Source organism: Rattus norvegicus, chromosome 13 (assembly GCF_021556685.1).
Source record: "Rattus norvegicus strain SHRSP/BbbUtx chromosome 13, alternate assembly SHRSP_T2T, whole genome shotgun sequence".
NCBI lineage: Eukaryota > Metazoa > Chordata > Mammalia > Rodentia > Muridae > Rattus > Rattus norvegicus.
In genome coordinates this window covers 78888513-78914007 of record NC_141546.1, presented here as the reverse complement: position 1 = coordinate 78914007, position 25495 = coordinate 78888513, and the positions used below count along the sequence as shown (strand labels likewise).

General features: G+C 44.2%; 2 protein-coding genes and 1 long non-coding RNA gene across 32 annotated transcripts in view; 2 read left to right on the top strand and 1 right to left on the bottom strand.

Moving 5' to 3' along the window:
* Firrm (FIGNL1 interacting regulator of recombination and mitosis) overlaps positions 1 to 1490 on the top strand; it is a 43969-nt gene extending 42479 nt beyond the window's left edge. For 4 of the 10 annotated variants that reach the window (XR_015635320.1, NR_190832.1, XR_015635323.1 and 1 more), the window contains 2 exons: positions 37 to 159; positions 1160 to 1490. Coding sequence is in view for 3 of the 10 variants with exons in the window: in NM_001017493.1 (NP_001017493.1) it covers positions 37 to 159; positions 1160 to 1354 (318 nt within the window). In the remaining 7 variants the exon portion in view is untranslated. The remainder of the gene's footprint in view (positions 1 to 36; positions 160 to 1159) is intronic. The other 6 variants (XR_015635322.1, NM_001429949.1, XM_087581374.1 and 3 more) reach the window with 3 other exon arrangements.
* Positions 372 to 24978, bottom strand: Scyl3 (SCY1 like pseudokinase 3). 21 transcript variants are annotated; one of them, NR_190778.1, is made up of 15 exons: positions 24659 to 24978; positions 20887 to 21101; positions 19362 to 19547; positions 17224 to 17337; positions 14394 to 14450; positions 13363 to 13465; positions 12137 to 12248; positions 9728 to 9805; positions 8728 to 8867; positions 7341 to 7525; positions 5723 to 5894; positions 5108 to 5237; positions 4532 to 4690; positions 2877 to 3556; positions 372 to 2132 (listed from the first exon to the last, which is right to left on the bottom strand). NR_190778.1 is itself a non-coding variant. In NM_001191828.2 (14 exons), the coding sequence occupies exons 2-14, from the start codon at positions 21049 to 21051 to the stop codon at positions 2076 to 2078; spliced, it is 2208 nt and encodes a 735-aa protein (NP_001178757.1). In that variant the 5' UTR covers positions 21052 to 21101; positions 24659 to 24978; the 3' UTR covers positions 372 to 2075. The 21 variants fall into 21 exon arrangements, 12 of the variants coding, with proteins under 12 accessions (NP_001178757.1, NP_001416656.1, NP_001416657.1 ...); XR_015635287.1 differs by having other exon boundaries at positions 377 to 1306; positions 1761 to 2132; positions 4532 to 5237; positions 24659 to 24804; XR_015635281.1 differs by lacking the exon at positions 5108 to 5237 and having other exon boundaries at positions 377 to 1306; positions 1761 to 2132; positions 24659 to 24804.
* Positions 4890 to 7868, top strand: LOC120096301 (uncharacterized). The gene is made up of 2 exons (XR_015636131.1): positions 4890 to 5911; positions 7263 to 7868. It is a non-coding gene; the product is annotated as an uncharacterized LOC120096301 (long non-coding RNA).
* Positions 24979 to 25495: the final 517 nt, after the last annotated feature.

The following is a 25495-nucleotide window of genomic DNA, read 5'->3' as shown; positions in this document are numbered from 1 at the left end:
TGCAATGTGTCAGTGTTCTTTGGTGCTCTTTGGCAGACAGAATCTGTAGGTGAAACTGAGGCTGCCACAGCGGACAACAGTGGGGAACAGAAGACAGACACTTTCTGGGAACCCGTTGCTAAGGTGACTTTGGAAGAGGCAAAGGGGTCGGCCTTTCAGGTATGGGCTGCTTGTAAGCATGTACTAGTCAAACAAGGGAATCTGCCCTCATTACTAATAAACTAGTTTGATTCTTGTCCTCATGTTGAATTTCAAATATAGATAGGTAAAATTCTCACTTTATGTTAGTTGTACATAAAAACCCAAAACCAAAAATCATACCCTTCCCCAGAAATGTTACCAACACAGACAAGAACTACAAGAAATAGTTGTAACCTTTATATCAAATATACTTTTATTATTGGTAATTGCATATTGTACCAACGATGACATAAATGCATTTTCTGACCCACAGATATCAGTTTGTTCAGTTCATCTCATTGTCCAACTAGCCTTATAATCACTTTTCTCAAATATCACGTGTACTTATTAATTGGCAGAAATTTGACACTACATACATTCAGAATTGTGTTTTGAACATAGGTAATTGGGAATTGTAGGGCCATAAGAAAAGCAGTGTTGTAGGTTTACAGTGCAATAGGAATGTTTTCTTAGATGTAGCTGTAGGCCTGAATGTATATAAAGTTCACCTTAAATCATGGTGTTTGTGAGCCCTGTGAATTTAAATTGTGACTTCCCTTTGAAAAACCAATTATTAGACATGTCTGGGTTTCACCTCAGTTCCTCTTGTCCCTCTATGCAAGACGTTTTGAGCCTGTTTCCCTTCGCTAGCTCCAAAAGCACACTGAAAACTATTATGGTTCTCAGTGATTACGAACTTATTAGGAAATTCACATTTTATTTCCTTATGCCGTTTTAAAGACTATTCATGGATAGCTGTTAGGCAAGACGGCATTTATCATTGGGAACCCTAACACAGGGTGATTGTGCTTGTCTGCCACGTTTCCATTAGGACATGGAAAGCAGTTAGCACGTTAGGGTCATTACTGATAAGGATAAGAATGGGAGGCTGCCCTCTGTGGCCCTGTGACTACCGCCTCTCTCCGCTGTTCTGAGAAGGAGTATGCAGCACTTGACTCATGTTTTCTTTATTTTCCAGCCTTGCACAAAGAGAGCCCGCCAGGAGTTGCTCCTTGAAGAAGAATACAGATCAGCATTTCAGACTGCAACAAGGGCTTTGGAGACAACTGAGGCTTTACTCAAACATTCTCGTGCTCCAGCCTGGCTGCTGTCGGAACTGGGGGCACTGCAAGAAAGGATTGAGAAGCTAAAATGCTGTGTGCTTAGAGGTTGAATAGACTGTGTATCGGACAGAACTGGGTTTGACTCTTCAAATGCCTTACCTGGATGTTTTTGTAAATGAAATTGTGAATATAAATTATGCTTGTATATTTTCATAGCACATAAAAGAGCTTTTGTAAATGTGAAAATAATCTTTATTTGACATAGAGAGCAATGGGGTGGGGTGTTTCTCATTGAGAGCTTTGGTACAGTGTAATACAGGTGAAACAGTAACTGCTCAGGTCCAAAGGGGAGAGACCTTTCTTTTCTCAGATGACAAACTGTAAACAAATAAGCTGCCTAAGAAGCCTTAGCAGTTGGAAGTTATAATTTACAGCTAGTTTTTTTCCCCCAGTTTGTTATTTCATAATAGAGCTTACTCTTTTACTTGTAAAGAAATGGCACAAAATTAAGCTTACCAGCTTCAATTTTTTTATTTCTTTACTTCCAGAATTGTCCTGGAAAAAAGCACTTCTTTAGCTATTTGCCTGTATGGAAACTGGCCGCAGTCAGCGCACAGGCACTCTCTCCTGGAATCTGGCACCGAGAGCCTTTTGCCACCTAGGGCTTAGTCAGCAACCTGAGCTTGGTCTCTGCTTGAGTTGGCACAGACTGCAAAAAAGAGCTCCAGGCATGGGGAACTCAAGCTGCTTTGGGGTTTTATGTCCATGCAGCTTCCTTTGAGGTATTAATTCTTTTAGAATTCTTCCTGAAGTCTAAGTTCGTCCTTATTGTCACCAGTTGTCATCTTCCCAGGCTAGCTCTTCTCCTTCCCAGCCTTCAGCCTCTCCCTGCAACAGAACACACCAACACTAGCTCTCTGAGGCAGATTATATGTACATCTGAAAAGCCAAGCATTTAACAGTGATGCAGAGAGAATGCCTTATGATAAGAAAAGATAAAGCTGTAACCAAAAGTTAAAAGCAAGATGCACTGGTTCTGATGTTAACAGTAACTGTGCAGTACAGTGAAATCATCTCCTTTATCAAGGACTTGCTCATGCAGTAGGTGGACCCAGGTGTGGTCTGCTGTGGCCAAGGACAGTTACATACAAGGCACAACACAGAAGATGTAAAATGGGTTTGTATTTTTAAAAAGCATTTATTTAATCTGATGTGCATGAATATCTATGCCTCACTTGTGTCTGGTGCCTGAAGAGGTCAGAAGGATGGAATCTCCTGGAACTGGAGTTAAAGACCATTTCATGGGAAGCATCATGAGAGAGCTGGCAATCAAACCAGGCCTCTAAAAGAATAGTCAGTACCATTAACCACGGAGCCTTCCTACAACCCCAAGATTTTATTTTGGTAATTTGTTTTTTTGTTTGTCTGGACCATGAACACTAGATGACAGCATGGTAGTGTCATGTATGAAAGACCAGGCCTTTCTAGGGACTGGTTGTATTGTTTCTGGGTTTACTTTAATCATTTTTAGCCAGCTCTGTACTCTGTTCTATCATTGATAAAACTGCTTGTTTATTGCTAGCTAGGACTTCTGACAGAGACTAGCACATTTAATACAAAGAATGAACTTACCTCGGTCATTTCTGTTGCAGCAAACTTTGAGGAAAACTGCATCACTGGTGAGACAGTATCTTTGTCAGGAACCATCCCTTCTGTCCTTAGTTCAGGCAAGATAAGAAAAGTACCTGAAGGCTTAATTTCTGGGACCATATCTGCAAACCAGTCTAACTCAGGATCTTGTGCTGGTTTCTTTTTCACTTGAATGGTAAACTCTTCTCCTAAACCAAGTTCTGATCGAACTTGTGGGGGTCTTTCTTGTGACATTTGGGGTGCTTTGACTTCCTCTTGCTGTCTATGACTGGTCTTTGAGGAAGGCCTGGATTGCACAGGCTTTGACTCTTCAGTGAGAGGAAGCAAAGCTGCAGTGGGCATCTGTTCCCCTGAGGTAACAGGCCTGGGAGCAGAGGCTCTGGCTGCTGTGTTGACTTCAGGGCCAAAGCTAGACTCACAGTCATCCCAGGACAACTCCTGTGCGCTCAGACTTGTGTGCTGGGTCTCTGCCACGTCACCGGGTTCTTGGGGCCATATGTGAATACTGGTCGTCTGGTGCTCAGGCTCCTCAGGCTCACTCCAGTCAGGCCACTCTTCAGGCTTATTAGACCCTGCAGGGAAGCTTCCATTGTCCTCTGAAGTGTTCTTCACATCTGAGAGTCCATTCATAGGGAATTTAATAGTGTGAGAAAACTGATCACCTATGAGTATATGCAAGAATTAGTCTCACGAAATGTTAAGGGCAAGCAATAAGTAGGTCTAATTGGAAATATCTGTGTACACTAGCAAGTCAGGTAGAACGTAAGATGCCAAATACGTTCTCCACGTACACCCAGCACTTAACTCAGGCACACCATGTTTAGATCTTTGACTAACTCTCCAAACACCTGTTGACATAAGCCTCTTAAGTAAACACAGATTCAGTCTTATCCTTGGTAGTAATTACACCCAGAAACGTGTGCTCAAGTAAGCTCTTCTATAACTATTTACTGTGGGGGTTGGTGCATAGATGACGGATAGTGCAGGTGTATAGGTGTACAGGCAGAGACAAGTGTGCAGTTGGTTCTACTTTATGTGTGTTCCAGACACTGAAAACTAGCCTTTTACCTCCCGAGCCACCTCCCCAGCCCACTTACTGTTCAAAGAGTCATCTTTAGTGATGTGTGAGTGTGCATGTGGGTACAGTGCCCACAGAAGCCATAGAATTGGGTGCTGTGGAGCTGCAGTTCGAGGCCAGTGCTGGGGACCAAAATTGTGTCCCCCTACAAGAGTAATTTATTCTTTTAACTGCTGAACCATCTGTCTGGCCCCCAAATTAAGTTTGAAACAGATTTTCTCAAATGTCATCAGGTGTTGGGAGATTTTAGGTTTACTCAAGTTCCCCATCCTACTTAACAGGTGATTTTTTTACTACACGTCTTATTAACATCTTAGTAGAACTCTTCATTTTTGGTGTATTACAGTGCAGACGGCATCAGAATACCAAAGTTTCTGATATAAAAATGAGTTCAAGTAATGTTAATTTATTATGTGGAAGGGTTAGATACACAGCCAACCATTTAGAGAGGTACGATGAAAAAGGAATTCCAAAGTGTACTTGATTTTCAAAATTTAAGCTTAATATTCTCTCAGGAATAGCTCTCAGGAATAGTGGGAAACACAGTTGAAATTCTTACCTGTCTGTAAAAGAGTACTGTAATATTCTTCCTGTATGTGCTTCCTGCTATTGATGGACATGTTGCCAGAAAACCATTTAGGGAATACATTAGAGGAAGGGTTCTCCAAGACTTTCGAGATCCGACTCTGCTGGCTGCACACAACATGCATGGGGGAACCTGAAGGAAGAGGAATGTGCTTATATCTAGCACATGATTGGTGAGCAACAGTCAAGGGAATGGGTGTATGTAGCACAGATAAAAGAACGTTATTAAATAGTTGACCAAAAAAATCACTATTAAATGGGTTGCTTGTCTCCAGAGGTTAAAGACCAGCTCTGTCACCACTTGATGATGGGACAGAACTATGAAGCAATACATACATAAAATTTTGGTCCTTAAAATTGTTCTGGTAGCAGTGTAAGACCACAATTCTAATTTCCTTTTAAGAATAAAAAGCTAGTAAGAATACAAGCCTAACAATATTAATGACTTAATACCACAAAACTATACATTAACAATTTACCAGAAAGCTTACACTCAAGGTTGTATATTGATCAGAAAGATGTATAAATTACAGCTGAATATTTTCCCTACCTTAAAGCTAGGGTAAGGGGAGCCAACTGTCATTATAAGGCTCCAGCTCTCTACAGCACCTCTCTTCTTCAACCTCAGCTCTCAGGGTCTAGCACTCTAAGCCAAGGAACTGCATTAGAGACCCAGAATTCTGTAATGAAATTATGGTCCTATTCAAGGTCATACAAAGTAGCAAAAAGGCAATTTTGTTGATACAAAATTCTTGTGCTACCTCCCACATAGAATACAGTGGGAACAAACCAAAGAAAGACTTCAGAAGTACCTTTTACCCAGTAGTAAGAATACATACTGATTAAAAATCTAGCAGCAGATTCGATTCAGTGAAATACTAGGCAGGTATAAAAGTGAGGTAGCTTTTATGCATTAACCTAGAAACATCTTTAATATGCAATACATGAAAATAATCTTGTGCACAGCATTATTAAAATAATCCTATGTAAACAGTTATCTGTCTTGTGGGTTTACAAAAAAGGATTCTCACTGAGCCATTAAGGGTCACTTTGTACCTACTATGAGTTTGAAAAGGAAATTAAACTTTCCTCGTGCTTTTTGACCATTAACTTCAACATAAACCTGTATTATATAATACAAAAACCTAATAATTTTTAATCTTACCTTCAGGGGAAAGGTCACTAGTTTTGGTAAAGCTTGGAGCAGTGCGCTTAAAGATCTTACTTCTTTGTCCTCCCACAACCACTTCTGGTCCAAGTAAAGACACCAGCACTGCCAGGCTCCGGAGAGTGATCGCCACAATGGAATCACTGGTATCACGAAGGCCCAGCAGTACCTACAAGCAGAATTGGGGTGAGTGTACACAACCATTCTCTTTATCCTGGGAAGGACCAACTGGCCTGCAGTCATAATACAACGCTTGTTCAAGTGAACGGCATTTTCCTAAACAGTTCTAACGTGGCGGCTCTCTGATCTTCTAAGGAAATATATCCATCCCTCCCAGTCCACCACGGATGGCTATTTAAGAAAAGAAAACACCAGGACTGGCAAGCTAGCTCAGTGGGTAAACGCTCTTGCTTTAAAATCCTGAAAACCATGTGGATTCCCCCACATAGTGGAAAGAGAACTCCCATGGGTTGTCCTTTTATCTCCACACATGAGCTGTGGAAGGTATGTACACACATAAATGTGTTTTAATATAGAGCCCCGTTGGAATAACTGGAAACTTACAACTCCCAACTGCTTCAAATGACAATTTTAAGTATAAGTATTCATACTTTCTTCATTATAGAACATAACAGTTCAGGAGTGACACTGCTCTGCAAGGCGTCCTTAGATCATTCTAGGGACTGGAGCTCTCTGTGGCTGGTCTAAACTCATTCTCAGCTATATGTATGGGAGGAGCCCACAAGATATCTGTATATAATGTAGTTAACACTTGCCCACTGGCTGAGTTAATTATGGTCTCACCAGTCATCCAACTGCAATCAGAACTAGTCTGGATGCTTAAAGAACAGTAAACCTTATGGCAAGTTATGGAACATGCAGTCATGTAACACCAAAACAAGGAGAAGCTTGTGTTCACAGAGTCAGAAGTAAGACAGATGCAAAGAAACAGTGAAAGAATCACAACCCAGCCTGACTGACTGCCAGGTTAGGTAGTTTGACTTCCTTTTATTATTTATACTTTTTAGCTATTATCCTTTTGTGTTTAGCTGGCTTTGTGTGAATTTTAGTTATATGCAACCAAAAGTACCTTAAACAAGGAGAACCATGGAGAAGATACTGGGGCAGGTTTTGTTCTGTATCAGAAGAGAAGCTGGATTAGCAGGGCCAGGGTACCTGGCTCCTGATATCAAGAACGTTGAGCTGCCATAGTTTTACTAGTAATTCTCAGTATGACTGAACTAATCAGTCATATATTTGTGGCTGATTCTCACTGATGTAAGATCAAGCACCCCACAATTGCTAGTGAATGGCAAGGAGTCTGATTAGGCCTGTTTTTGTCTTCTCATTCATTTACCTCCAAGAATCATAATTGTTCACAGACTAAGTAAGACTAAACCTGTTACTTCATTTGACAAGAAGACTGGACTGAAAATACCATTTCAGCCCTTCCCATTCTAGTAACTTTGAAATTCACCTGCTGTCTCAAATCTTTGTGAGTTGTTATCTGAGAACCTTGTCCTTTCATTCCCTACAGCGGCAGCACCTTTCTCAGTCTCTCCTCATCCTGCTTTTATAAGGATTGACACACCCCCACTGCCAACTTGGTTCTGACCTGTGGCAAGATGACTTTCTTTAGCTGTTCCTGAGTAAAGTGCTCCACATAGGCCTCAATGTGGGACAGTAACACCATCCGCACATGCTCCTCGTGGACCTCGAACAACTGGAGAAGCACAGGGATCACTCGTGACTGGAACAGCGCTGGCGAGAGCAAGCAAGGAGTTTCTCCTGGTGCATTCTCTACCCCAAATCAGAGGGTACAGACAGAACAGGCGTTCAGTGAAAAGAGTAAAGAACATAATTCATCAACTGAGTCCAGAACCTTATACATATTTTATGTATCTGTAAATTTTAAGCCCCGATCTGAAGGTATTTCCTTCTGCTGGTTGAAATAACTTCCAGACTCTATTGTCTCAAGCATTCTCTACATCCTGCTCCTTTCCTGCTTAGTGAGTCTGCCACAAGGCAAGTCTTTAACAAGCACTGATGTGATTCATGGCTTCTCTCTCTAAAATCCACAGTGAGGATGGAAAGCTATAAGGAAAATTCATTACTAAAATAAAAATGTTCAATCCAGAGATAAAATGCAATTCGAAACTGAAATAATTACCCATGATATCTGCAGGAGTGACATCATTTAAGAAAATGAAAACCATTTTCTCCTGCAGGGCAGGAGAGATGGCTCACTGGTTAAGAGCCCTGCACCGACTGCAGAGGACCGGGTTTAGGTCCCAGTACTCATAGTACCATCCCTAACTCTAGTCCCGGGGAATTAGTGTTCTCTTGTGATTTCCCTGGAAACCAGGCATGCACATAAGGCACGTACATACATGCAAGTATAACACTCATACACAGAAACTACATCTTTCCTTAAAATTTTATTTTAAGAAAATGTATTCTCAAAACAGGATCCAACCTAACTCTAAATTCCTTAGTATATTAATACTACATTCTCTAACCTGATATGTTACCACCACCTAAAGACAAACTTTCAAAGCAACTGCTTCATTTCACATTCAGGAAAAACCAACACTACAAGCAGCAGCCCATAGTTCCAAAAAATAAAGTCATCTTGGAGATTTTCAAACTTACTAAAAACACATGGTTTGCTTTCAGTAACTTAGGAAGCAAAGGCCTAAGGATTCACTGAAAAGATAACCTTAAGATGTGCCTTAACCTATTCAAAGGTCATGTATGTACCACGCTGTGTGTGTGTGTAAAACCACTTACTGTAGTAAATATGGTTCTCCAGGAAGATGTAAGATGTTCCATATTTACCTGTGGGTTTGGTGCCTGAGTTAAAGCTACCATGTAAGGGAGGAGTAACTGTTCTGTGCCTTTAGTGCTAAACTTTAGGATACTATAATATTACCCCACTCAAAAAAATGGATTAATAATTGCCAAACTCCTTAATAACTATTAACACTAGAAAAAAAAATCACCTTTTTTAGGTCCAAGTAGATAGGGAAGAAAACTCTTAACAGCTACTGGCTCAGCGAACACCAGCTGGTTAAGCAGAAGAGGCACCAATCTTGAAGCTATTAATTCTTCTGACAGGCAGCTCACTCGGTCCAACAGAAATCTAAGGACAAATGAGGACAGATGCCGTTAGCCTCCCATCTGGTGATGTTACCTGCTTGCTTTCTCACTCTGGCTCTCCCACAGCCTGGCGAAGGCTGTAAACATTTGGGCTGATGGTGTCTGCTGTGCATCTGCTTCATCTGTTCCTTGCTACACACTTCCTGTTAACATTCAGCCTTCCTTGGCCACTGCTCTAACATCCTCTTCCTCTCCCACCCACTGGCTAATCTCCCAAGTGCTCCTTCCCTTCCCCTCGTTCTGTCATGTCTGTCTGTCTTATCTCCGTATCTCCTTCACTGGTCCATCACGGCTCTCACATCAGCTCCTCGCTGGTGACAGAACTACGACATACTAACCAATCCAAGCTCCATGAGACCGAACTCTCCCCACAAACAGTGATCAGCAAGAGGTGTCCAGCCATCTCACAGTTCCATTCACTCTCTCAGTGGCTTCAAGGCAAGAAGCTCACTGTCTACAAGTAGCATCAACAGTCTGCCTGTCATACAAGGACCACTTACCTTTGCTTTGAAATCTGCCTGTCAGCAGGAATCAAGTGCTTGCCATCTTCTACACAAACCACAGTGGGTCTTACCTTGGTGCATTCACTCTCTTGTTTCTGTCCAGAAGAGCTTTTCTCTACCCACCTCCTAGCAAAGCAAACCTGGCACCCATCTGTATGTTTAAGTTACCAGTGTAGATGTGTCTGCATTACTAGGACAGTGTATTCTGAAGCACAGTAGAAAATATGTGGGGAAGTTCAACAGCCACTGAGTTCAGAAATCTAACTCACCCGGTACAGCACTCACATGACTACATAGGTTTGACTCAAGGGAGTGAATTTGTGTGTTTTTCCGAACTTACTTGAAAAATTCAGTCTTTTCATCTTCACTCTTTAATGTCAAGCTTTTCAAGAAATTTACAACTTCTAGAAAATCATTTCTAAATGTGAAAAAAAGTAGGACAACTAGTTAAAAGGCATGTTAAATACTGAAGCCATCACTACTGACAGACGTGCAACAAAGAAATGTCCCCTAAGTCATATGACAGATTCAAAATAGCTTACGAGAAAAGACAACAGAGCAAACCTAGGAGCTTACTGCCTTAATAATCCTGATACATCTGTGAGAGGACAGAAACAGAGCAGAGACCACACTTTTCCAATGTTTTCACTGTCACAGGACACTGGTTAAGTGACTACCCTGGGAGACATGGCATTACCCTTTCGAGAAGATGCTGATTCCCAAGTCCCCGTGGTAAAGTGAAAGCACCAGAGAGGGCCTGGGAAATGGAATGTCTATAGAAGCCACCAGTGTTTCTCATTTTTCTGACTTTTGCACCTAGGCAAGGCCAGTTTCTAAAGAGTCCACAGACAGTCCCAAACCTGTAAACCACTCTGTTCCAAGACAGCATGGCACCCAGCCTACCATGTCCTACCATATCCCTACTGTATCCTACCGTATCCCTATGAACCCCGCTATACGGCCTGGCATGAAGCACACAGCTCGGTAGGCCACACGGCACGCACAAGTGCTGCTTGCTCTTTCATGCTGGCCACTACACGTGATTCCTGAACAACTCATTAAGGCCATGCCTTCCATGATTTCCTCCACATAAAAATTCATGTTACTCTTAACTTTGTCAAAACTTAATTTCCATTAGGCTGCTGTTGATCAGTAGTTTTACTGAAAACAGTCTATTAACACATACTTTTCTCCGGTGGATAGATTAAAAGACAGTGGAAAATGCACAAGAAACTCACGAAACCACTTTGCACTATGTGAGGCACTTTTCTGCTTTTGTCGAGATGACCTGTGTCGTGTGCTGTTTTAGGGTGATACCTGAAATGCTGGTGTGTACCAGCAATATGTGCTCCAATGAATTCTTTGCATTTATGGTTTAATACCATATCTTTATGTCTTTACATTTCTCGTGCAAATGGGCATACGTGGGCTATAAATGCATGTGGTCACAATCATAAACTTCTTGTAAGAGACAAGTTGTTTACATTTCATGGCCATAAGTGACAAACAGATTGTCTACATTTATTTAATGTGCTCACATCTTTTTCCTCCTTTGATAGTTCTAGGCTGTAACATTTGTCAAAGAATTTCAATTTTTTTAAGCCCCCCCCCCCAAAAAAAAAAACAACCCTTTAAAGACTCCTGTCAGATTGAAGTGAACCTGTGCATCCCAAAGCCGTTCACTCGGCCTGCAGTGTCTCACCACTGGCCTGCCGCGAGCTAATGCACACGGGCTGTAATGGAACGCAGTTGTGCTGCCTCAGGGAGGGAGGCTAGCCTGCTCCATCCTGTTGCTCCTCGTGCCACACAGAGGCATGGTCTGAGGTGTGGCCTGGAATGGGCTTTGGTGACTTTCTTCCCTTTACACCATTACACATTTCTTAAAGAACTTGCATTACTTGTAATGGTAACAATTTACTATAATGAATTATCTTCATACAGACTATGATATCGTGAGAAATAAAGTATTTCTAAAGGTCATCTACAAATACAAGAAAATAATAATAATGATAATTTCTGAAAGACATAAACATAAATATATACAATTGTATTTGCCAATTTAAGAAATAAGTGGAGGGGGGAGCCTGTTAGATTGGAAAAGGTTCAAAACATTTTCTCAGAAACACAAATGCCATCTGTCCTTGTGGTAACTACAGGCACTAACTCAGCAGCACCCCACACACGGGCCCCTCTGAGGTGCCTCATCTTCCTAGGGCAGCAGTAGCCTTCTTCCTTTTGCTCTCATTCCTTCCAAGTCTCCAAGTAGAAACACATAAAGATACTTTGTTTAAGAAACATCATTAGCTTTGTTAATAAAACTTAAACATGGAACTAACCTGGGCACAAGATCTGTGGCTACAGAAATGAAAAATGTAATTAAAACTAACCTTGAAGGTTCAAAACCATCTGTGAAGCCGGGAAAGTGTTGACTCTGTGCCCTTCCCTCTGACAAGGTCTACATACTGTGAGACAAGGGCGCTGTCTACTGCCAGACCAAACAAACCTGCTTCCTCACCAAGACAAACCCAGGGAACACATACCCATAATGCAGGGGCAGTGAAAGGCGAGGACGCGTTTATCTTTATCTACTTTCTCAGTTAACTCTGAACTGTAAACTACCTGACACAGGCGAGCTTCTTTATAATCAAATTCCTAATGAATCTAGATATAATTCCTCTTGACAGCTAAGAATTTGTACAACTTTCTGTGATAGAAACCCGCTCTGTAGCATGTCGCATGATGCCCTCACCTGAAGAAATCATGGGACAGTAAGGTGCTGAGTGCTGGCCGACATGTTGGCGTGGGACTGAGCAGAGCTGAGTGCAGGGTCTGTAGGAAGCTGGAGAGAACGTCCGCTGAAACTGAAACCCAGAGCTACAGTTAGTCCCAGGCATGCTCCCTCCTTCCGGACCTCTCTAGCTGGAGATGATGAGAGCAAAAACCGACCTGCAAAAGCCCAAGCACACAGAGCCCTGGCTGTTGCTACATGACTTCTGCTCCTTTAGGCCAGTGCCTTGGCAGGTAGCCAAGCTGTCTGGTTGGCACAGCCCACATTAGCCCAAGTGCCTCCCATCTATATACTCCTATTTCCTGATTGTTAACACACCTCTGATCCAAAATGATGGTTCAGAAGGTGGAAGGCTTGAAAGGTTCTTTTTGGGTAGACCCTTCTCAAGAGAGCTAACTAAATGCCTGTATTTCCAATTCATCTACACATTTGCCACTATTATAGGTGTATTAGTTCAAAAAAACAAAACCTAACACTGCCCTAAAGTTTTAGGGTTTAATTCTCAAACATTTAGGAGGGAAGGTTCAAGTTGACAGCCAACAGGCACTTCTAACAGCAGATACTGCACATTCTGGTAGAAGTCATACTGGCACTGCAGGAAGTGTCAGCAGAATGAGACAGGCTACTACAGGATCAAACGTGGCACCGGCTGCAGTGACGTCACAGGTGCAGGGTCAATGTCCTAGAGTCCATCTCAAGAGGCTGATAGAGGCTGCCCAGCATGCAATTACAGAACACTGAAGGGAGCAGAGAACTGTCTTTAAGTAGCCTGGGCTTAAGAGGGCATGTAAGAAAAAACATGAAGTAAATTATAATAGAAAAACATGAATGGCTCTGAAAGCATAAAGAAAATTTAAGCCTGATTTTGAAGTCAATTTAATAAAAGCAGAGTCCTGCTCTACTATTCGGACATGTGCAGCTCAGCCACTAGGGCCTGTACTCAGAGCAAGACAACTCAGCAACAGAGCCAGGAGCTAACCACATACGCAGGGGCAGCCACTGGTCCAAGTGCTTCCTACTTAAAACTCTCTTTGTTGTTCACACTTCTGCTGCTGCTCTCTGTCTGCGTGGTACGCAGCAGCTCTCCCACCACACCAAAGACTGTAGTCCTTGGATTCCCACGCAGAGCGGGTCAGGGACGCCTTTCCTCCTTCGTCTGTGCAGGTAGCAGTTCGACGCCAACTCACCCTGCTCATTAAAGATGGGGAGCAAGCTGTCCACCAAAGCTCCAAAGGCATAGGCATCGCGGGCGTGTCCGTGGGACTCTGGGAGGGCCGCGAAGTCTGGAGACTAATGTATTAAAGACTATTAGAACGAGAGGCCCCGCTTTATAAGCGTCTCTAACATTCTCCCATGTTTGCATTTATTCTCAAACCTAAATTCACAGCACCACACTCCACAGGTTTAGGAATTATTAGTTCAAAGTGTATGACAAATACGTGTACACTGCATGCCAATGAAATAGCAGGTCTCGCTCCAAAACGGGAGACTTGGAACTACTAGTTGATGGGCTTATCAAAGACTTAAAAAAATCTGTATATGAACAAAGAGAAAAAATCATAATACACATTAGTGGCTTTCAGAAATGTGTTGACCATAAGCCAGAATACAATGTATTCTACACAGTCTAATATACACACATAGGTACACATGTACACGATGACAACAGAGGTCATAAAACAATGCTTTCCCTCTTAATCTTCCATGCCCAGTGATACAGATTTGGCTGATCCTGAGATTACAAACCTTAAGTTTCTAGCTGGGCCTGCATTTCCTGTAGAACATCAACAATCTGGAGGCTGGCACTTATTTTAGGGCTTGTAAGGGGCAATGCTTCTGAATTTACTACTAAAAGGTCTTCACCATGATACTAACAAGCACTCTTCCACGTCAGCTAGAGACTAGCTAGGAAGGAAGTGACTGGGACAGCGGACAGGAAAGGATGAGGTCACTGCCCCCCAATAATTATGGTGTCCAGAAAAGCAGCAATGGTTTATCATAAAATAACACCCGTCTTATTAACACCATCAACTCCAGCTTCATACAAACACAACTGTAAGCTGTTCCTTTACTGGGATAGTAAAATTAATCTCAGGCAGTTTCAATGTTAGAGGCATCACGAGGTATCAGAGGAAATGGTAAGGTTTGTCCTTCTAAAGGTTAAATCCATTGCACAACTGAGTCTGACTTACAGCTGCACTAAGGGGCCTTTACTTACCATCTCCTCAGGAGGAATGGATGCTGGGTCTCTTACTGACTGGATACTCCTGAGAAACTAGACAGAAGAGACAGTTAAGAAAAATAACTCATATACATACATATTTGGTAAATTAACCTCTTAGCTCAATTTAAAAAAGTAAGAAGCAGTGACAGCGAAGCCGCAGGTGAAACCTTTCTTTTTTTTTTTTAAAGATTTATTTATTTTATGTATGAGTACACCATTGCTGTCCTCAGACACACCAGAGGAGGGCATCAGATCCCATTACAGATGGTTGTGAGCCACCATGTGGTTGCTGGGAATTGAACTCAGGACCTCCGGAAGAGCAGCCAGTGCTCTCAACCACTGAGCCATCTCTCCAGCCCCAGGTGAAACCTTTCAATCGATGCTAGAGTCACTCCACAAAGTTCACACCTCTCTGGTTCACTGTGAGCATGGTTCCCAGCACAGCACGGGGCTGAGGAGAAGAATGAAGCTCAGCTCCTCCTCCCTTTGTGAGAGGCTCCTGACTACTCCCTTCCCACATAGACATTAGTGACTAGAAGGTGCTTTGGGCAGATGTGGCGCATGCTGCAGTGCTCCCTAGTAAGGACGCTGAAGCAGGAAGATTACTTGAGCCTGTAAGTTCAAGACCAACGTAGACAACACAGTGAGGGCCTGTTTTACAAGAGCAAGCAAGCTAACTGTTGATCACAGAACACACACTGATCAAACTTAACACTGCATCATGGGAATCCTAAGTTCTGCTGTCAAGACATGAAATCTGAGGCTCCTGTGGGCTGTCAGATAAAACCTACACCAGGGAACAGTACACCTGGTCACCTGTCCACGATGACTTCTGAAAAGCATTTAGGAAAGGCACAAGGACTATGAAACGAACGCGATAGCTCCCCTGTCTCCAAGCAGTGTTCATAACCTGCAGAGAAGCTAACGATTCTAATAAATGTGTTGAGTGCCACGAAGTCTAGAGATAGGGAAGGGTTCAGAGATGGGACTTAGGCTCCACCTTACACGCGTGTCCATTTTCTAGGGGACAATGGGAAGGAAGAAGACAGTCTGGCAGCAGAACCTCATCAGAGAAGAGAGGGGAGCCTCAGAGCTGCCCCGCACAGGCAGCAGCAGCTCAGCAACTGTGGGTGTTAACCCGAGCTGAGGTAGCATGGGCAGGCATTGTGAGGGGCGTTGTGCATATGCCATGGTAAAGCATGTATGCTCTGAACTACATGCTAATTAGATCTGAGGTGAGTTCAGAGCAGAAAGTGTGCAACAGACAGAAGTAATGAGAGAATATTCACAGAACTGGCAGCATCGGGTTGGGGTACCAGCTCGTGCAGGTGCCCATTACCAAGCCTAAGTGTAGAAATAGCCATGAAGACATCCCAGCGAGGCCAGCTAAGAGAGCTTCCTCATCTGCCAGACACCCCAGGTTCAGTTCCCGGCACCCAGGTAAGCTGACTCATAGCTGCTGAGCTCCAGGTGCAGGGATCTGACATCCTCTTCTGGCTTCCCTAGGCACCTGCCCAGACGCACACACGCACGTGCACGCACACACACACACACACTCACTATACCTTTTTAAAAAGACAGGGAGCCAATACTTTCACAGAGACATTATGAAGGGGGCGGCTTTTTTTTTTTTTTTTAAAGAGTACAAATGGTGAAAAGAAACAAACCATGAATAGTGTTGCTTGTACACTGGGGGGGAGTGTATAGACTTGTCAGACAATTATAGAAGTACCCTGGCAGCAACAACTCAACCCACAATCCCAACAGAACACAGTGTACTGACACAGCACCCTAGGCATTGTTCAATGAATACCTCTGGCCTCACAATAGACAGGTATCACTCCAGGAAGAGCTACAAAAACAAGGCACCTAACTGCTCAAATGGAAGAGAGACTCAGACAGCTGAGTCCAGTAGTAGGCCTAAGTCAGACACACAAGTACTTATAAAGAAGAGAGGCAGGCAGCTCCTTACATGTCTGAATAGACCACTACGTCTCAGCCTTAGGCTCCTGACCTAAGAAGGGAATACATGAATGTAGGATGATGTCACTGTGCAGGTGAAGGCAGGTACAGGACAGAACGAGACCTGTCATTGGACGAGAAGGAAGGATGGACGGGAGAAAAGATTTAGAGGAGGAGGAGACTGGAGCAAGAGGAGAGAGAGCAGTCCAGAGATCATGGAGGTGGCTGTTAAGATTCCTCTCTGCACATTTATAGGTTGTTATTACTATTTTTAAGGGATGGATGTGTTCAGGATTTTGAGTATCTAGATGTGCAAACTATGTCTTATCTAGGTAGGCAATTATATCTTATCAATTGGATCAGAGGTTACTGTGTTCTTTCATGTAGCAATTTAATTGAGCTCAAGACAGTGTGTGGTGGCTGGACACACTGGGTCGCCACGGAATTGGGATGTGTATGCTTGGCATTGTGGCAGCCTGCCTTGGGAACTAGACGGGTAGAGAGATTGCTGTCAGGCTCAGAGAGAAGCCATTGGCAGTGTGATATGGGATGGAGCAGAGCGGGTGAGAGGCTTTGCTGACTGAGATGAAGATGTCTACCAGATGTCATGAGGCCCTATGGTGCCAGCACTAGTGCGGGATAAAAGAAGTCTTTTTTTTTTTTTTTTACCACAACACATGAACCTCATACTTCTTTGACGAATAACCATTACAATTTAACTTTCTGAACTTGGGCATTAACAAACAGTTCATGTCTTCAAGTCTAAAATCATGGTAACTGTGCAGAAAATTACCTGGGGAAGAACCCCATCCCAAGTCACCATTGCATTCTCCCTGAGGAAGAGAGCTGCCACCTGGCTCACCTCTGGTGTGGCCTGAGAAACTTTGCAAACAGTCTCCATGCCTCCGAGCTTCCAGTGCCCATCCTCACTCACAAAAACAGACGATAAGCAGACATTGTTGTGTGTCAGATGTCCCTGGGGGGAAGAGACAAAAACAGAACAGGAAGGAGACTGGCACCCCGAGATCTGAAGGATTTAAACAATTAAATACAGGTCACCGAAGGCACATCAGTGTGATCCTTGGCACCTGCAGCAAAGCAGATGGAGCAGCATTTAAAAGAACAAACCAGACGAGGTTAAAACGGGACAGGCAGACAGCAGGGAGCTCCAGCTAGCTCCCCTGCCCGGCGGGCAGGTCAAGGGAGACATCAGAGCCAACGCATAGATGCTGTCAGTCCCACTTCATAGGGATCAGGAGCCACACATGTTCTTAAACATACACAAATCTTCAAAGCCTGGACCCCTCGCTTCCAACACCTTACACAAAAGTATCTTGGCCCCCAAAGATTAAGTCGCCCTCTCTCCTAAAGTCCCTGTGGTCTAGAATCCATCATATACCCAGATCCACTTTGAAAGCTTGCTAGTCAGGAGGCAATAATGAAAACCTATCAGAAGGTGAAAATGGAATGACTAAGAACCACCAGAAATTTCCCACAGACCACAAAACAATCAAGTTTAAAATTATAAAAAAAACCAACACAACAAAACAAAACAAAACAAAACAAACAAACATCCATAGTAGAGTCAAATACAGAGAAGAGAGAAAATGAGAACAGAGTTTGACTGGCTAAGTTTCTTTTTCAAACTGGAAATCATTCTAGTAAACAAAAAGTACACTAAATATGCTACTCCCAAGATCCAGTGTGTATGCATTTTTATACAGAAAACTCTCAAGTGTTTGTATGATATGCTTCCACTCAGGGGAATGAAAAAGAAAGACATATAAATATTTGCAGTGGAATAATAAACTGAGTACCATGGTTGTCTCTGATCCAAGGATGGGACATATTTAACCTGCTCCTCTCATCTTGTTGCTTTTCTATTAATATCTATTAGAATGAGAGTAAGAGAGAGAGAGAGAGAGAGAGAAAGAGACAGACAGACAGACAGACATGAGATGTTAAGATAAGCCTGGTGGCAGTGTGTGTAACAATGACTGCTGAAGACCTAAGCCTTCAGAATGTAAGCACCACAAAACAGTGACTCAGCCATACTGACAACAGAGCCTGAGGAAGCAGAAGCATCCTCCACCCGGATGTCACCAGAGCCAAGCACAAAGCTGAGTGGCCCTGTTGTGAGCTCTCACCCCTGGATCAGCCACACAAATGGAAAGTGTTCCTTCCTAAGGAATGGTTATTTCTTCCTTTGAAAGCTAAAATGGAGTAGAACTTCTAAAAACAAACAGGAACTTCGGTCTATAGTAACATTATTGCCAAAGCTTTCTCTTACAAGTACTTGATTGGACAGTAGAAGAGGAGGGCAGGCTGAGAGGTTTCAGAGGCAGGACAGATAGGAGGGAGGGAGAGGGAAGGAAGATGGAGGAAGAGACAGACCATCCAGAATCCGTGTGGCTTTAAATAGCCACGGGTAGCTATGAACATCTTATAAGGGACGGATAATTATAGGACAATTCGTCTTATCTAGGTGGGCAGTTTATAGCAGTATCAATTGGCTCTGAGTTCATTGTGTGGACGTTTTGTGGAGTGAGAATTTACTGATATAATCTGATTGACAAATTACAAGCTTCTAGGGTTTTGATTTTTCTAGGTTACTGGGAGTTGTGACAATAACCACAGGGGGCGGATGCTGGGAATGTGAGCAGAGTCCACAGCAAGAGAGCCTTGAGATGGGCGGTCGGTACAGGGGGCTGGCTAGCCACGGAAGCAGTGAGACCGCTGGGGCCAGAGAGTAGCCAGTGACGGTGTGGGACGGTGCAGTTTTTATTTAATGCAGTAAGAAGTACGACAGTAAGGTGAAATGCAATGACGTAAGGAACTGCTCAGGGACACAGAACTAGTTACTGATCCCACAAACCACCTGTGGCACCTCTTATCCCTCCCCATTTCTTTCTCAGTTCCCTCCGTGCTATCCAAGCGCCACTGCCCAGACAGTGGCTTCACTTCCCAGCAACGCCTGTGAGGGAGAATCAGATCACTCACTCTCTCATGAAGGAAGACGAGAGCCAGCAATATGTCATAGATCCCAGCACAGACTTCAGCAGGAGACAGGGTTTCCAAGGCCACTTCCAGAGGCTGCACTCTCTCGGTGACGAGGTGAATGCCATCTGCTTCCACAGTACAAGATAAAAACCTTAGCAAGCAAGGGTGACGGAGTGTCTTTAAGTGCTTTAAAACACAAATAGAAGAGTTGCTGAAGTTAATGACTGAAATCAAGTAATTACAGCCTCACACACGCTGTAATGGAAGTTATGCTTTCCCTGAAGGTCTTTTCATCCTCCCTATGCTCCCCCAGATTTCAGGAAGGACAAAAGAGACGTTCTACATCTACTGACTTTTCTAAAGGAGCTCATACTGACTCAGACATGACACAATCAAAGCAGCTCTCGGTTAAACCTGAAGCTCTCGGTTAACCTCGGTTAAACCAGTTCCTACTACAGTAAATACTGAAGGATTAATTCATAAACACAGCCATAGTTTTCTCTCTAGAAACCTTTTCAAGATGATGTGAATTAGATAATACGAAAAATAGGTTATCCAAGGAACTACCAAATGTGGCCTTGCTTTCTTTAAGAAAACTGGCCAATTTACTGAATACTATTACAAGATGGGGGTCATGTTTTTTCTACGGTATTTTTCCTTTTTCTCGTTTCCTTTTTGATGTGTGTATGCTGAGGTAGACCATGTTATTTGAGTACTACATGACTGGGCCATATCATCAGCCCAAGTCATTTTCTTCTAAGCTGTCAATATCCCCTGAAATGGAACCAAATAGCAAACTGATTGCACTGACAATCTCAACCAAAGGCAGCAGTGACCAGGGGCCAAGAAGGACTTTCTGACTGGAGCCAAAATGGAGGCCTCCAGAAGTCAAGGATCCTGTAAGGTCTCTCGCCAACAACCAGAGGCAGGGTAAACATTCAATTGAGAGGCAGGATTCTGTGCCGTCCACTCTAACACACAAATTAAAAATGCTGGGACAGGGGCTTGAGGGCTCAGTGGCTCAGCAGGTAAGACTGCTCAAGCAGAGGACCCGGGTCTGACTCCAGCACCCACAGGGCAGTTAAGAACCACCTGTCACTCCAGTTCCAGGGTCTGCTGCCCTCTGCTGGCCCTTGGCACCAGAGACACGCAGGCAGGCAAAGCATTCAGACACAAAAAACAAAAATATTTTTAAAATGCTGTGACATTATGGTGTTTCGAGGCAAGGAAGATAATTAAATTCCTAAAATACTTTATTGTCAGCGCATCGACACGTTAGTTAAAATATCAACAGTGAGCAGTATCTCTGTTAAGCTGGAGTAACCTCGTCTCTCCCAGATTAGCCATATGGAATGGCTGCCTGCCTTTCTCACTACAAATGTGAGTAAAAACATTACAGAGAGCCTTGCAAAGGTCTCTGGCTGTGGTGAAGGTATGTGGAGACAGGACAATTGTTTTTATATAACTCTGAGTCACAAACTACTCCTGCATTGAAGGTGCTGTTGGGACAGTCGCAGCACGGTACCTTGGCAGCCTTGTTAACCTTGTCTTCGTTTTCTCGCTTGTACACGAACACTGAAGCGCATTTCCCATCCTGCAGTACGGCGGGATAAACGGCAAGTCCAGATGGTAGGGTATATGGAGGCTCTCCCAGTGTGTAGCTCTTTAAAGCGCTGTTCTCTGATCCCATCCCTGCTGCCGTGAGGCCGTGCTGCTGCTCCTCCTCAAATCCAAACAGCTCTACGCACAAAGCAGAAAACATACTGAGACAGTAAATCTCTCCTGCAATATAAGCCAGGCTGGCTAAGCCAAGTTACCCCGAAGTGACTAGTAACAGGTCCTCAATCCCGCTGTGCTCACCACTGTGTCTGAGAAAACAAACTGGAAATGGACAGCCAGTTATCAGGAATGCCTGTTAATTAACAACAACTCCAGAGAAACTGTGTTACTAGTTGTGTAGTTCCTTCCCTAGACCCAATCACACGCATATCTATAAAGGCTTGTAAACGCTTTCCGTTAAAGTTAAGTAGCCTTTAGAGAAATGCAAATCCCATAATCACAACACAGATCTTTCCATTTGGATTTTCCTTGGAAGAAAAGTTACAGATACCATCTATCTATGCAATACTGCTAAAAACATGTGCCTGTCACTGAGCTGAAGTGTGTCTATATGCACACACGTTACTATAGGAGGAACAGAAAGGTATGAGGGTGAAAAGATACAGAATATCTGCTTTTTCAAAATCTAGGAAGATACAGGTAAGAATTTTGCTTTTTAGCGAATGCACCAAGCTCAAGTTCTCTCTCTGAAGAACTGTGACAGAACCAAATGCAGAGGACACGAGACCATGCAGTGCCCAGTCCCATCTGCAACACAATTTCTGCACCTGAGGCTCAGGGATCAGCCTGGTAAAAGCCAGAGGAACGACAAGTTTGTTGTGAGACTGTAGCTCCTACAAAGTTAGAGACTAAGACAGTCTCACCAACATGGCTGCCTAAATAACACCCAAATGAGACACTGATGGACAGGCTGACTCAAAAGGGTGAACTCTCCCACAACCTCACCCCCAGCCAAAGAACCACAGGTGGCTGGAGAATGCTGAGAAGCAGGGAGGAGCCCAGCTGGTTATCCAGTACCAGGTGTCAGCACTGGGAGCACAAACGCACGCAGGCTCGCATGCCGGCACGCACGCACAGGTCATTGTACAGACTGGGCAGGTTGTACTTATGTATTTTGGAGCACACACATATGTAATAATTAAAGAAAAAGAGACGATGAATTTGAGAAGGCAATGGCGAGGAGGACAGGGAAAGAGGGGAATGGTATAATTAAGTGTAATTCCAAAGATAAAAAACATATAAGGGTTGGAGAGATGGCTCAGAGGTTAAGAGCACTGTCTGCTCTTCCAAAGGTCTTGAGTTCAATTCCCAGCAACCACATGGTGGCTCACAACCATCTATAATCAGGTCTGGTGCCCTCTTCTGGCCTGCAGGCATACATGCAGGCAGAAAGCTGTATTTATTATATATAATAAATAAATGTTTTTAAAAAAACATATAAAAAGCTAATAACATCAATAACAATACCAAAAACCCAACAGGCATCCGTGATAAGAAACAGTCACGTCTTACTGGAACAACAGAGAAAGCCGTGCATGCAGCTACAGAGGGCAGCTCGGCTCCGTGGGTGGGGATGGATGCAGTGGTCCCTGAGAAGTGAGGGCCTTCCTCCTGCTCCCTGGCCGAAGAGCGGTCAAGTCACAGACTAAGTGTCTTCAGTGTCCACAGCCGAATGAAGGGGCAGACCACTGTTTCCTCCACAAATCTGAACTGGGTAACATTTTCCTTCATCATCGGTAGCACACCTGAAGTTGGGGGCACCATGAGGTGGGGCTATGGCAAAGGAAGGCCACACGGGAGCAAACACGTGGCAGGCACCAAGGAAGTGAGCAGTCAACAGGGTAATGAGAGGTACAGGCTGGGGGAACAGCAGCTTTATAGACACACAGGCACCCTCCACCTCAGACCTGCCTCACATTTGCGGCATGAGCGGCTGGCTTCTAAGCCAGTTTTTCCACTGCTAACCTTCCTGGAGTCTGCAGCTTCCCTGACGTGGCTTGAGTGGACCTACACTGTTAGAAACCAACTGACACTTCTACTCTAATCCTGTTTGAAACACCAGTGAGACCATAGGTATGAGATTGGGAAGGGCTACTTTGAAGTCTGTGGAGCTAGCCTGTGTTCTTGGCTCACTTCAAAATAGACGTTTTCAAAATTAATAAACAATAAAGGAGAAACAGAGCAGGTAAGTATCTTCTTGGCAGAAAAAAAATCAGTTTAATTCCGTTAGACCTGAAGAGATACTGCGGTCACTGAGAATCATGAGCTATGCTGGCAGAGCCTTGCATCTGCTGGCAGAGGCCAGGGCGGTGAGCATCTAGCTTATTTCCAATAGCAGGACGAGTCCTTATCTGAAGATTGACCTAAATTAGACCTAAATTACCTATTAACCCTAACTCAATGCTATAAATACAGTGATACCTTTAGAGTTACACAAATATTAGGAAGATACGAAAACCAGGCCTTTTTCACAGTGATATATGCTGCCTATGATCCTAAGAAAGAGCACCTTAAAAAGGGGATGGCTCAACTTCTCCTGAAGCGAAAGGGATGCCTTGTATCGAGGTCTGTGCCCAATCCAGTAGGGAAAGGTGCTGAGGACTGGATCCGAGAACACCGAAAGCAGTCACTCTGGTTCTTCCCACACGGGTATCTAAGAGGTAGGACGGCTGATATCAACAGTGCTTTAAAAACTTCTGAATGGAGCGGAAAGAAACTTACTGAAATGCAGGATGTAAATAAGACTCCCAACTCCCAAGTATTTTTCTTGGTTTGGGAAGTAAGAAGGAAAATATGAAATAGTTCCAGGTAGCTCCGAAAGTCACACAGCGGTAGAAAAGGATATTCTAACGTAGCACAGGCATTTTAGTGAACACAGCATTTATAATTTCTATAAGGAAACGTCGAGTCGACAGTCTAGGACTATATGGTGACTATACGCCATAGTTTGTTTCTTTTTTTATCTATTTCCCTCCATCCTTTTTATTTCTTTAGCTTCAGGCGAGGCTCCTGAAGGGACCATCTGTGGTTTGGGTGCACCCTTGCCTAGGTATTCAACCACACACCACATATCCTCTGAGAAAAATATGTCCCTCTTAGTTCTTCTATCAGGGAGATTCTCTTCGGTTCTAGTTCCCTTAGCGTCAAAGAGCCAAAGGTTATGACTTGCCCCAGAGTCCTAAGGATATTTATTCGTTGGCACTTAGGTATTGGGTGACAAATCTTACTAGCACCCCTGTGCTTTGATCTGTCTCAGTCATGTATGTTCCCTGTCAGGAAGTCAACCGCACTGTGCTGGCTGACAAGCAAAACATTTAGTTTCTGTGGACTAAAAGTACTCCGAGGTCTGACCTCAGCTCAATTCACCAGTCCCTCAAATCAGCAGTAACAGTGATCCCAGAACTCAGCAAAAAAAACAACCTTGGGCACATGAAGCCCCCGGGGTTGAGGGCTGACGCTTGCCTGGGACCCTGCACCACCGCCTTCCTGATGGACTCCAGGCCGGGCGTCTTGGCTCTCCACGGGCCTCCGCCGGCTGGGGTCACCCGAGACGCCGGGCAGAGGGGGCACCCCGAACCAACCGGGGCAGCGTTCAATGGGTCGCTCCGGGCTGTCCTGCCAGGGGCGCCTCCGCTCCCTTCCCGCCCCGCCGCCCAGGCCGCACGGCTCCCGGTTACCTGCGGGCGGCGGGAGGAGGCTGGCGGCTCCGCTCCCTCTTCGCCCGCGGCTGGCTCCGACGCTCAGACCACGATTCCTCCACCCACAGTCACCCCGGACGCCCGGGCTCAGGCAGCTCTACAAGGGCCCGGAAGCGGGTCAACAGACCGGCCTTCAGTTCCTCCGACGCCACCACCGAGGCGCGAACCCGGAACCGAGCTAGAGCGGCCGCACAGGTGCTGCGAGGGCGCGTGCCGGGTTGAGGTGTGTGCGCCAGGGAAGCCTGCGCCTCACGCCTGCTCCCGGCAGACGGCTTTGGCTGCCGGGAAACCTCCGCGTGTATTTCCAGCTCGACTGCAGGGGCGTCCTGGTTTTAATGTTTGGGTTTTTAACCGGCTACTTTTGAGTTCATTTCCGCCCGAAGCCAAAATGGCCGCCTCTGGCTTCAGACAAGTACTACAGTAAGGGGCGGGGAGAGAGGAGTTTGGGGCTGAGCCAGAACTTTCCGGGTTCTCCCTCAGCGTCCTAGCCACCTTAATTGGCTGTGCTGCACGAGATTTTTATTTATTTATTTATTTATTTATTTATTTATTTATTTATTTATTTATTTATTTATTTATTTTTAACTGCTGATGAAGTTGTCAGAAATCCTGATGATTGACGCTTAAGACTAAGAATTAATGCTTAAGGCTTCAAATGGAAAACCTGGAATCATAATTCAGCGGAAAAGTAAGGAATCTCATTCAAGACCGAAGAGGACGGACGGAAGGGAAGAAAGTGAAGAGGAGAAATGGGGATGGGAGGAGAGGAGAGATAAGAGTGAGAGGAGGGGAAGGGAGTGTGGGAGAGAAAAGGAG

What these genes read in the sequence shown, in the direction of transcription:
- Scyl3 (NM_001191828.2), bottom strand. Translation starts at nt 21,051, where the DNA reads ATGGGATCAGAGAACAGCGCTTTAAAGAGCTACACACTGGGAGAGCCT. An exon ending in CTGTCCCATGATTTCTTCAG is followed by an intron (nt 9,806 to 12,136) that starts GTGAGGGCATCA and finishes TTTCACATTTAG; the next exon opens with AAATGATTTTCTAGAAGTTG. An exon ending in GAAAAGACTGAATTTTTCAA is followed by an intron (nt 8,868 to 9,727) that starts GTAAGTTCGGAA and finishes ATTTGTCCTTAG; the next exon opens with ATTTCTGTTGGACCGAGTGA.